Consider the following 13163-nt stretch of genomic DNA (forward strand, 5'->3'; position numbering starts at 1 on the left):
ACATTCAATAAATAAAGGCAAGTAACTCTTGCTGATACTATCCTTTCAGGGTTTAAAAAATAATAATAGGCCGGGCACGGTGGCTCACGCCTGTAATCCCAGCACTTTGGGAGGCCGAGGCGGGCGGATCATGAGGTCAAGAGATGGAGACCATCCTGGCCAACATGGTGAAACCCTGTCTCTACTAAAAATACAAAAAAATTAGCTGGGCGTGGTGGCGTGTGCCTGTAGTCCCAGCTACTGGGGAGGCTGAGGCAGGAGAATTGCTTGAACCTGGGAGGCGGAGGTTGCAGTGAACCGAGGTCGCACCACTGCACTCCAGCCTGGCGCCTGGTGACAGAGTGAGACTCTGTCTCAAAATAATAATAATAATAATAATCCTCATTAATCACCTGTAGTTTATCCAATGACAATCTCATCTCTGGTCATAAGTTCCTGGCCTATTTCCCTCACCTAAAAATCACCTTCAGTTCTAAATCTAAGTTCAAAATCTCCTGACAATACCATCCCTCTTACACACATACTCATTACAGCTTTAAGCAAATTAAAAAAAATTTATTGGCTACAAAACCAGTCAGGCAAATTAAGAGCCGATGCTGTAGTTATCTCAATATTTGGCAGGATATGTAGACTGAATCCCAGCTGGCTGGCAAGGAAAGTGTGCCAAGCCGAAATATAAGTCTTTGCACACTTTATTCTAGAGTCCAGATTAAAAACCTGTAGAAGACAGCACAAAGATAGAAGTAGCCTTGCGTAAAAGGCAAGAGAAGCCTTCTTTTACCTCTAATAGACAGCACGGATTCAAACCATTAAGGAATACCTGGAGATCTCTTAGAAGGGTGAACCTCTAGCTCCTGCTAACGTTCATTTTTAATTGTCACACCTGGCTGATAACTCACTGGCTTTAACAGCAATTGCAATCAGAAATTTCTGTTTTCAAAATTAAAGATTAGATACAGAAGTATTTGCAGATAGAAAGATAAATCCTAAATTAGCTTTAAAATCCAGGAAGTAAAGGAGGGGAAGTGGAGAGTAGCGTGCAAAATAGATGAAACAAGATTTGCCAGATACTAACAAGTATCGGAGGTGGACAATCGAGTACATGAGGTTTTTTTTTACTCTTCTATTTTTGTGTGCCTGAAAGTTTCGTAATAAACATTTTCTTCTTGTTTAAATTAAGGAATAGGACATTTTAGCAATTCAACTGTTCCCTGCAGTATCTATTCAGTTTGTAATCTTGTTTCTGGTTCCATGCAACTATCTGTCTGGAAAATGGGAACCACTGTGTTTTGTTTTGTTTTGTTTTGTTTTTTGAGATGGAGTCTTGCTTTGTTGCCCAGGCTGGAGTGCAGTGGCACAATCTCGACTCACTGCAACCACCACCTTCCAGGTTCAGGCAATTTCCAGCTAATTTTTTATATTTTTAGTAGAGATGGGGTTTCACCATGTTGGCCAGGCTGGTCTCAAACTCCTGACCTCAAGTGATCCGCCCACCTCAGCCTCCCAAAGTGCTAGGATTACAGGCATGAGCCACTGCTCCTGGCCCCATTGTATGTTTTGTTTCGTTTTTTGACAGTCTCGCTCTGTCACCCAGGCTGGAGTGCAGTGGCCCGAACTCGTCTCACTGCAAGCTCTGCTTCCCCGGTTTAGGCCATTCTCGTGCTTCAGACTCCCAAGTAGCTTGGATTAAAGGCACCTGCTGCCACGCCCAGCTAATTTTTGTATTTTTAGAGACAGGGTTTCATCATTTTGGCCAGGCTGGTCTCGAACTCCTGACCTCAAGCGATTCACCCCACCTCAGCCTCCCAAAGTGCTGGATTACAGGCATGAGCCACCACGCCTGGCCACTGTATGTTTTATAGTGAACTACTCAACCTGAGTTTCCTCTTCGGGTGAAACACAATTTTTAAAAGTACTATCTATTATAAAAGTACTTAAAGAATTTTAAGTGTCAAAAAAAAAAAAAAAAAATCAACCACATATTCCCCTATAAAGAGACTTAAAAATGTAATGCCAGGACAGATGATACAATAATCCTGAGCCTGGATAAGCCCTTTTCACTGATGCGATACAATTCTACAGCAAAAAATAGTATGAATGAGGAGGGACACTCAACACTCCACTAGAAGGATATAATGGAACTTTACCGGTGCACTTTGAACAAGCTGTTAAAATTTGCAACCGGTTCTTAAATAAAATGCCTAAACATGACCTGCAAAAGACTGCTAAGATTTCTGAGACCTAAGTAGGTACATGAGTACATGCATGGAGAAAAGAGTTCAAAACTTTATCATTCTCAGAAGGATCCCTAATGCAAAAAAGGTTAGGAACCACTTGAGATTTACAGAGACCTCTTTTATCAAAAATTTAGGTTTGGGTTTCTAAATTTCTACTAAAATTACAAGGCTTCCTGAGTGAGAGTAAAGGCAATGGAAATTGACAACATAATGCAAGAAAACAGTCTAGGCCCAAGTAAAATGACCACAGTTTAGAGGGGAGGGACAAAGGAAACGTCACAAAGCACGAAAGCATCCCCACAACTAAAACCAACTTACAAACATACAAACTTATAAATGGTTTATAAGAACAACTAACTTGCACACATTAGAGACAGGATAAGACTACCATGAAAATTAAATGTACTCCCTCAAAGTTCACTTCTTATCCTACAGGGAGCTGCCAAGGTTGTTGTAGCTCTGGATGGCCAAGGGAGAGGAGAAAAAAAGAGAAATATTCATAGTGCAACACCATTGCCTGACCACCAAGAGAGCCTTTGTGAAGGAGGATGGAAGAAGGACAAGATGTTCTTGAACATCTATTTATCTGTATTTTACTATGTATTTTCTCCTCACAAACCAATTTAAATGGAGTTTGGACTCAAGAGTCAGTAGTTCTATCAGCATTAGAACTACAATTTAGCTACATAGACTGGGAAGCAATTATCCCACTTAGCTGCCAACTTCCAACAGAATGAACATAAAGATACATCGTCAGCAAGGCTACATGAACAATTACTTATATGATTAACTTTCACATTCCTTTTCCTCCTTACCTAAACATTCATCTTTATTAATACACTCTGCCATCAGGGCCCCTGCCTGCCAATGATGCCCCATTCCTCAAAAGACCACACACTTAAGGAAGCTGGAATCAACCTTGAGCATTTTCACCACTTCACAGCTTCATCTTACTTCCTCCAGCCTACCCACCCCACAACACTGTAGATTATCTGAAAACAGCAAGAAACGTCAGTAGAAACAACAAACAACACAAGCAGAATAGCGTTTGCAGAGCCTAGTACAGTGGGGTTTGACAAACATTAGGTGCTCAATAATATGTTGACAATAAACGAATCTCATTCCAATTCTGCCATTATCTGACCTTAGACACTTAACCTCTTTGAGCTTCAGGTATGAGACCTGAGTTAAAATTCACTTTCATTCAAAAAAGGTTGATGGGCTAGGCGCGATGGCTCATGCCTGTAATCCCAGTACTCTGGGAGGCCAAGTCAGGTGGATCACCTGAGGTCGTGAGTTCGAGACCAGCCTGACCAACATGGAGAAACCCCATCTCTATTAAAAGTACAATATTAGGCGGTGGCGCATGCCTGCAATCCCAGTTACTCGGGAAGCTGAGGCAGGAGAATCACTTGAACCCGGGAGGCAGAGGTTACGGTGAGCCGATTGCGCCATTACACTCCAGCCTGGGAAATAAGAGCAAAACTCTGTCTCACAAAAAACAAAACAAAAAAAACCCTGTCTCTACAAAAATACAGAAATTAGCCGGGCATGATGGCAGGTGCGTGTAAACTCCAGCTACTGGGGAGGCTGAGGCAGGAGAATCACTTGAACCCGAAAGGCGGAGCTGGCAATTAGCTGAGATTATGCCACTGGACTCCAGCCTGGGCAACAGAGCAAGACTCCATCTCAAAAAAAAAAAAAAAAAATGATGATTTTAATACATTTTTAGGAGCTGACCTGGAAACACTTTTTATGCTGGGTTGCTTTTTTTTCTTTTTTTTTGAGATGACATCTCGCTCTGTTGCCCAGGCTGCAGTGCAGTGGCACAACCTCGGCTCTTTGCAATCTCCGCCTCCTGGGTTCAAGTGATTCTCCTGCCTCAGCCTCCCCAGTAGCTGGGATTACAGGCGCCCACCACCACGCCCAACTAATTTTTTTATTTTTAGTAGAGATGGGGTTTCACCAGGTTGGCCAGGCTGGTCTTGAACTCCTGACCTCAGGTGATTCACTTGGCCTCCCAAAGTTCTGGGATTACAGACACCTGGCCCTTTTTGCTGCTTTTTAATGCAAATGTAACCTAAACTTGTGAACAATGCCTGAGGAGAAATGTAGGCAAAGCAGTAAGGAAAGCCAAATTAGAATTAACCCTGAGGATCAAGGGAATGACAGTAACAGCTGGCTCATCATCTCATCCAAGAGTGAGAAAAAGAGTGAAAAAAATGCTCAGCATTAAAACTATGCAAGGCCCATCACACTGTACTGTTTCACGTGCCTTACATTAAACCTTCAAAGGACAAACTCCCCTTAAAAATTCAGTAAAGTTTTGTGTTTGTGTTTACTTCCTTTCAAAAGTTGAGATTCTTATAACCTTTCATTATTGCTAAACTTTGCCAAGAAGAACTAAGGTTTCTTTTCAATTTCAGTATAGTGCCACCCTTATCCTACTGCTGATAGAGTGCTCCCACTTCTCTCCCCCACCTCTTCCCTAACACCCTCAATATTAGCTCTTCAGTCTTTTAGTTAATTGCACCTTTTTCACTTAAGTCTCAAATCCCTTACAGAGGTAGGACAGAACAAACAAAATATTTTGTTTTAGGAGAGAATACTAGATGCTATTTTTACAAATTAGAATTTTAAAAATAAAATCAGTTTTGTGGTTTAAAATCTATCAATACAAATTGCTACTGCCCCCAAACTAATTTCAATTAGGAATCAAGTTCAATTCTTTAACCTCTCCACTCAATACCTCCTTAATCTTTCTGAACTAGTTTTGGAAGAGAGTCTACTATTCTTAACTAATCCTCATTTTAAATATTCATCTCATTTTTATTATCAATAACCATCCAAATCCTCCATAATAATAGAAATGAGATACTCTGTGATCCTAACACAACAAAAAGAGATATTTCTTACTGGAATTGGGGTCAGAAACTTATTGCTGTTCCCAATATGTACACCGAGTTAACAGTCTTTAAACATTAATATCCAAGTTGTTTTATTAAATATTTCAACCTCTAACTGGTTTCTTTAAAGTTGTTAAATGTCTTTTACAAAACTATCATTAGTCCCCATTTAACCTAAGTTCAGAAAAAAACACTATATATATATTTTTTTGTTGTTGTTGTTTATGTGTTTGAGACAGAGTCTCACTCTATCGCTCACGCTCTGTCATCAGGCGCCATGTTGGAGTGCAGTGGCACAATCTCAGCTCACTGCAACCTCCACCTCCCAGGTTCAAGCCATTCTCCTGCCACAGCCTCCTGAGTAGCTGGGATTACAGGTGCGCACTACAACGTCCAGCTATTTTTTGTATTTTTAGTACAGATGGGGTTTGGCCGGGCACGGTGGCTCATGCCTGTAATCCCAGCACTTTGGGAGGCTGAGGTGGGTGGATCACAAGGTCAAGAGATTGAGACCATCCTGGCCAACATGGTGAAACCCCGTCTCTACTAAAAAATACAAAAATTAGCTGCGTGGTGGCGCACGCCTGTAATCCCAGCACTTTGGGAGGCCGAGGCGGGTGGATCACGAGGTCAAGAGATCGAGACCATCCTGGTCAACATGGTGAAACCCTGCCTCTACTAAAAATACAGAAAATTAGCTGGGCATGGTGGTGCGTGCCTGTAGTCCCAGCTACTCAGGAGGCTGAGGCAGGAGAATTGCCTGAACCCGGGAGGCGGAGGTTGCGGTTAGCCGAGATCGCGCCATTGCACTCCAGCCTGGGTAACAAGAGCGAAACTCTGTCTCAAAAAAAAAAAAAAAAATACAAAAATTAGCTGCGTGGTGGCGCACGCCTGTAGTCCCAGCTACTCGGGAGGCTGAGGCAGGAGAACTGCTTGAACCTGGGAGATGGAGGTTGCAGCAAGCCGAGATCATGCCACTGCACTCCAGCCTGGCGCCTGGTGACAGAGTGAGACTCTGTCTCAAAGAGAAAAAAAAAAAAAAAAAGAGATGGGGTTTCACCATGTTGGTCAGGCTGGTCTCAAACTCCTGACCTCATGATCTGCCCACCTTGGCCTCCCAAAGCACTGTAGCCACCGCATGCGGCTGAACAATATATATTTTAGAATTTAAATCATTTAAATAAATTTCTTGCACAAACCTCTTTTGGCTAATAAAGAAAATCAAAACTTACCTGAAGTTATTAATTTATTACAGCTACTTATGCTTGCATCATCTTCTATGATTCGGTTTGTGCTCTTTTCTTTCCCAAGCGAAGTGTCCTCCAAAGGGAAGCATTTATCAGATACAACAGTGTCTTCAACCACCACATGACTAATTTTGCTATTAGCTTCAAGTACTGAAGTGACCTCTTCCAGCTGAGCAGCTTCACTACATTCTGAATAAGAAGAACCCTTACCCTGGGCTAAATTCTTTGAAGAAACTGGTAGAGACTCATCATCACTATCAAATCCAAAAGGATCTCCAGTATTTTCTTCTTCCACTTTAGGTTTCTTCGGAATTTCTTGGATATCTGGTTTGAAATTGGGCCTCTTCTGCCCTAATTTAGCCATAAATGTGGTCTCTCCCCATTTTGTGCTAAGGGTGGTCCGTTTGTTGGAAAAGACTTCATCAAATTTTGAACTGCCATTTCCACCTTTCCTACTGTATGTTTTCCCAAATCTGGATGTCATTTTGACACTAGTTTCATATTCTCTGTGAAAAAAAAATTTAAAAAAAAACATAATCATCAAATACTTAACAAGTGTTAAACAGTGCGTACAAAAATAAAAACCTAGGGATTTTCCCCTCATGATTTTGTCACACTCACCATACAGACTTTTAAATAAACAAATATGAGGAAGGGGTATAAAGAAAGGCTGATTTATTACTCTAAATGCTTCCATGTCAATTTTCCTCTACGACGAGTATATTCCTATGCTTTACGAAGTAAAAAAGTTAATTATTAACCAACTTATAATACGGTATCCACAAAGCCAACTTAAAATGAAATGTCTTTTTAAGTTCAAAATGAATCAACTTACTATTCTTATAAACATCATTTATACCTTGAAAAAATAATCTATATAGGCTGGGCGCGGTGGTTCACGCCTGTAATCCCAGCACTTTGGGAGGCCAAGGAGAGCACATCAAAAGGTCAGGAGTTCGAGCCCAGCCTGGCCAACATGGTGAAACCCTGTCTCTACTAAAAAAATACAAAAATTAGCTGGGCGTGGTGGCGCCAGCTACTTGGGAGGCTGAGGCAGGAGAGTTGCTTGAACCTGGGAGACGGAGGTTGCAGTGAGCCAAGATCGCACCACTGCACTCCAGCCTGGTGCCTGGTGACAAAGCAAGACTTTGTCTCAAAAAAAAAAATACAAAATTAGCTGGGCGTGGTGGCGCACACCTGTAGTCCTAGCTACTCGGGAGGCTGAGGCAGGAGAATCACTTGAACCCGGAAGGCAGAGGTTGGTTGCAGTGAGCCGAGATCATGCCACTGCACTCCAGCCTGCCGACACAGCGAGACTCCATCTCAAAAAATAGTAATAACAATGTAGAGGCTGGGTGCTTTATACAGATTACACTCAGACCTGTAATCCTAGTACTTTGGGAGGCCAAAGAGGGCAGATCACTTGAGGTCAGCAGTTTGAGACTAGCCTGGCCAGCATGGTAAAACCTCATCTCTACTAAAAATACAAAAATTTGGCTGGGCATGGTGGCTTGCACATGTAATCCCAGCACTTTGGGAGGCTGAGACAGGTGGATCACGAGGTCAGGAGTTCGAGACCAGCCTGGCCAACATGGTGAAAACCTGTCTCTACTAAAAAGACAAAAATTAGCTGGGCACAGTGGTAGGCGCCTGTAATCCAAGCTACTTGAGAGGCTGGGGCAGGAGAATCGCTTGAACCCAAGAGATGGAGGTTGAAGTGAGCCAAGATTGTGCCACTGCACTCTAGCCTAAACGAGTCTTAAAAAAAAAAAAAAAAAAAACACTTAAAAAAAAAAATTAGCTGGGAGTGGTGGCACATGCTTGTGATCCCAGCTACTTGGGAGGATAAGGCAGAAGAATTACTTGAAGCTGGGAGATGGAGGTTGCAGGGAGGTGAGATCACACCAATAACTATAATAATATTAATATAATAACCCATATAGAGTAATTACCTCTAATATAAAATCATAAGCACAGAATGTTAATTTTTTTCAGGATCCCAGAAATATCCAATAATTTATTAAATTTAGTATTTTGAAATTTCATAGCACTAATTCATGAAAAAAAAGGTCCCCAAAATGGTGCTTTTTCTCATGTTTTACAATCTGCAGCTTTTAACCCAATCTTGAAGACTATGCTTCTTGGGGCAATGTAATTTGGGCTGTGACTTAAAAAAATATTCCTTAGATGGTCACCTCTCTAAGGGAAAGAAACTATCCTTATCCTATCTGCCGTGTCCCGATAGTGCTGTGCTCATTTGCTGAGTTACATTTTCTGGAGCTGGTGAGCTCCAGCATATTACCCTGTTTCATACAGGAATAGAAACATATAACCTTTATTTTACTCTTGAATTTATAAATGACAAATCGATTCACCTGATTTATCTACTTCACAGGACAAAAAAAAAAAAAACTTTGGGGCAGTAAATCAAGAGTCAAACATTTTTTTAAAACAAGGTACTTGCATTGGTTCTGTGCCCATTAAAAAAAATTACAGTACTTTTTAAACATTATCAATCCTTATCAGTTTCCTACACTTTGACCTTTCTACAGTTCGAACATCAATACATTGAATATAACTTTAAAAACTGAACAAAGCCCTAAGGGCTTGAAAAACCTTCATTAATTTGAAACCTACAAGAATTTAAATATTTGAACCATACTTCTGAATATGTTTTGACCTATACTTATTTTCCCTTAACTTAAATTCCTACAACTTATAATGAATCAGTTTTATATAAAATCAGTAGTGATCTGTGCCCCGCCCCATCCCCTCTTCCTGAGAAGCCAATTTTAATTTAACAAAATAATTTAGTCATCATACATCTGTGTTAAAATAGTGTTCCTGAAGGAGATCTATTTCATCTTCTACTGCAGTTCTAACACTAACAAGTCTTACTGTCTCTCTTGTTAAGTACAGCCTAAAACACAACAGGATACTGTACAACTACCACAGACAACAAAATAAAAGTCAATTATCTTGATTCTTTTAAGAATATAAAGCTGGGCTGGGCACCGTGGCTCATGCCTGTAATCCCAGCACTTTGGGAGGCCAAGGTGGGTAGATCACGAGGTTAGGAGTTCGACACCAGCCTCCTGACCAACATGGTGAAACCCCATCTCTTTAAAAAAAAAAAAAAAAAGTAAAGCTGAGATCCTGCAGGTCTGTAAGTGTACTTACGTATACACCAAGGAAGCTAACCAGAATGTTTTGGATACACTTACATGATAATGATCTAAAAATACTGACCAAAGGCCAAACCAAAAACCTAGACTTGAGTTCCTTTATGCCAACATCAGAAAAACTCATTATAAAAATGGTTCTAGAACCACAAAGCATTCACTCCTGAAAGTTTAAAGTCTGCAGATGAATACACAACAGTAAGGACTTAATTATGTGATGAGAAATAATTTTGTGATGGCCCGGCACGGTGGCTCACCCCTGTAATCCCAGCACTCTGGGAGGCCGAAGCGGAAGGATCACCTGAGGTCGGGAGGTCGATATCAGCCTGAACAACATGGAGAAACCACATCTCTACTAAAAACACAAAACTAGCCAGGCGTGGTGGTGCATGCCCGCAATCCCAGCCAGTCGGGAGGCTGAGGCAGGAGAATCGCTTGAACCTGGGAGGCGGAGGTTGCGGCGAGCCCAGATGGCGCCGCTGCGCTCTAGCCTGGGCAACAACAGCGAAACTCTGTCTCAAAAAATAATAGAAATTTTGTTCTAAAAGACGACGTCTTTTACAAATACATACTGAAATACAGATGAAATAACAACAGCGATTTTCCAACATTAAGGAATGAGAAGTGTATAGATAAATAAATTTAATAGTAGCTGCTGAACCCAAGAAATGGATACAGAAGAGTTCATTATATAATATCTCCTCCTGATTGCCCTTATCGTTTCCCACAATAAAATGTCTTTAAGTCAGCAGACTGTTGCGATGGCATTATCTAAGCGTAAAGCACTATAGATTCCAAAATAAGTGTGCAGACGTCTTTGAAGTAAAAATGTAAGGGTTTCAAGTACCAATCTTGCTCAACCTTTAAACTCCAAAAACTGTCCTAAAAAGGAAAGAATGATTCACGACTAAGTCTTTTCGGTCGCTGGGCTTTTGCCCTAGCCCAAAATCAGGTCGAATTTTGAGGGAAGCGCGCTGTGATTTAAAAAAAAAAAAAAAAAAAAAAATTTTACACTTCACTCCCATCCGAATCTAGCGTCCTCCAGGTCCCCAAAGGTCTTAGGGGCTTCTTAAGGAAGGAAAGAAGACGGGACACAAACCTTACCACCCATAAATTCTCACCTGGGGGCGGCCGGTGCGCCACGGGTAGTGGGCGCGGCGGCCCCCTGTGGCTGGACACTCACTCAACTTTTCTCCTCCCCACCCGCGCCGCCCAGGAAAGGGAGGTCGCTTCCGACGCCCCGGAAGCCTCTGCCACCGAATCCCTAGGGCAGTGCAAGGCCCCAGCGGCAGCCAGGGGCGGATGAAACCAAGAGAAAGGACTCGGGGCTGAAATCAACACAGTTGACTGGGTTTGGGGAGCTAAGTCAATCAGCAGTAACCCGAAAAAGAACTCCGAAAAAGGAAAATACAAGGGGAAAAAGAGTTCTTCAGGTCGTTCCCCTGTCCAACTTCCTCAGCGGCCAGGTGGGCGAGGCAGTGAGACTTCCATCGCCCGCTCCAGCCTCTGCCTCCCCACCCTCCCCGGCGCCCTCCCGGCCTAGGCAGCCGCCCGATACCTCACTTACCCTCGGAGCCTGGCGGGTGCTTTGGCCACGGGCCGCCTCCGCCTCTGCCTCTCCCGCTCCCTACGGCCCGCGGGCAGGCGCGGAACCCCCGCGCGGGAGAGCAGGACCGGCTGGTGAGAGACGAGAGAGGCGAGGGGCTCTGCTTTCGGTAAATAGGAAGCTCGGTGGGGGGGAGGAGCGGCGGCCCCGCAACTTCCCTCCCCGCCTCGAGTGCCGCCGGCCGGGCCCGGGCCTAGCTCTCGCTGGCCGCCGCCGCCGCCGGAGCTGGTGCCGGAGCCCGCTACGTGCCCCCGCTGGGCCGCCGCCGCCTCCTGCGCCGCCGCTTCCTTCGGTGAATGGTCAGCGCTGGAGTTTGAACAGGGCCCTGAACCATCTCAACGCCATTTGCGCTCCCGGCCCCCACCTCCTTCCTCCAACAGCCGCTCGCTCCGTCACCCCGCTTCCCACAGTCCCCGCGCGGCCGCCTGACCCTGCAGCCAATCACGCAGCCGTTTACTCAAACCGCCGCGCAGGCGCTGCGCCCCGCATGCTCCGGCGCCCGCCATTGGCCCGGCCGCGGGGCCCGACGGGATTTGTAGTCCAGGTCCGCGAGGTTGCGGAGCCGAGGTCGAGGCTCGGGCGCAGGAGCTGGAGCGGGCGACAGGCCTGGCCCTCCCGGGCTCTGGAGCCACTGCTAGCTCCTGGCCCCGCCAGGAGATGCAGGTGCCACGGGGATAGGCGGCCGGGCCGGGGACGCAGTGCAGGCAGCTGTATCAATCGCTTCCCCTCCGGGGACCCGCCGGTGTCTGGGGACCGCGGGTTGTGCAGCTGCGCCGGGCCTGCTGGGGCCGTCGCCCGGGAGCGGAGAGACAGGGGGCGCGTGGTCCAGAGCCTCCCTCGATCTGGCCTGGCCGGTCCTGGCTTGGCGCAGGTGACGACGGCGGGGACTGCGAGGCGCCGGACACCCGAGGCGAGCAGTATCGTCCCGCGCTTTTCGCGCCCCTCCAGCCCTGCAGTCCTTCCTCCTGCTCTTAACTCCTTATACCCCTCACCGATTAAAAGTGGCCCCGAGAATATTGGATGGTATTGAGCAATTATCATTAACCTTGCTGGGTGTGGTAACGGTAATGTGGTAATGGTTTTGTTTTTTTTAAAACCTAAAGTGTTGACAGGTAGAGTGATCTGGTGTCAGAACTGTAAAATACGCCTATGGAAACTGGGGGAGAGGAATAAACAAGCTGGCAGGACGTTTTTCATTGTTAACGCTGCCTGATGCGAACACATGCGCTCATCATACAGTCTCTCTACTTGTGTATCAGAAACTTTCCATAATAAAAAGTTTAAAGAAGTGAACTAGTGATGGCCTCTAGGGAGGACAGGGAGGTGGTGGCTGACGGGAGGAAGGAGTATTGATTTTTCGCTGTACACCCTTTTGTGCTGTTTTAGGTTTTTCCCATTCAATGTGTTACCTAATTCAGAAAATTGGGAAGTTTTTTTTTAAGGCAACCATGGGAAAACAGCGTTTTAAAGAGGAGCACAACCAGTTCCCCCTGAGAGGTGCATGATTCATCGGATTCGGACAGCCTTGGTGTTTGTTAGACGGTTAATGGAGACCCACCTGGGAAATTAGAACACTAATTGCTTTCAGTGAAAAGCCCGCCCTTCCACAAATGGATGATTTGCTTTTAATGCACCCAGAAGTTATCCAGCTCCCTCCAGTATAATCGGGGAAACTCCAAATAAAGGAAAAAGTAGTTCAGAGACCCTGCAACCTTTCCCAGTAGGAATTTAAGATGGATTTTAGTGTGGTTGGATTGTTTTGCCTACCTGACTGTTTGCAGAATTTATATTCTGACACTTACAATTTCCCAAATACGGAATCCGTATTTTTCTTGTTTCAAAATAAATCAACTTCTTCTGCAGTTTATATGAATAACAAGTCACGTTTTCCACTGTGGATGGGATCCACGTGACTTTCATTTGGGTCAGTTTTGTCTCTTTTATTTAATTGGCAGTTTAGGAACTTGTTTTTATCATTTTGTTTA

General features: G+C 44.4%; 1 protein-coding gene across 4 annotated transcripts in view; it reads right to left on the reverse strand.

The window, feature by feature from the left end:
- WAPL (WAPL cohesin release factor) overlaps positions 1–11574 on the reverse strand; it is a 90484-nt gene extending 78910 nt beyond the window's left edge. For 2 of the 4 annotated variants that reach the window (XM_064374409.1, XM_064374407.1), the window contains exons 1-2: positions 11140–11574; positions 6376–6896 (exon numbers count right to left, since the gene is read on the reverse strand). In XM_064374409.1, the coding sequence (XP_064230479.1) occupies positions 6376–6874 (499 nt within the window). In that variant the 5' untranslated portion in view covers positions 6875–6896; positions 11140–11574. The remainder of the gene's footprint in view (positions 1–6375; positions 6897–11139) is intronic. The other 2 variants (XM_064374408.1, XM_064374411.1) reach the window with 2 other exon arrangements.
- Between the last annotated feature and the right edge of the window lie 1589 nt (positions 11575–13163).

The sequence above is a fragment of the Aotus nancymaae genome, unplaced genomic scaffold (genome assembly GCF_030222135.1).
Source record: "Aotus nancymaae isolate 86718 unplaced genomic scaffold, 86718_ANA_hifiasm-v0.15.2.pri h1tg000010l, whole genome shotgun sequence".
NCBI classification, from domain to species: Eukaryota; Metazoa; Chordata; class Mammalia; order Primates; family Aotidae; genus Aotus; species Aotus nancymaae.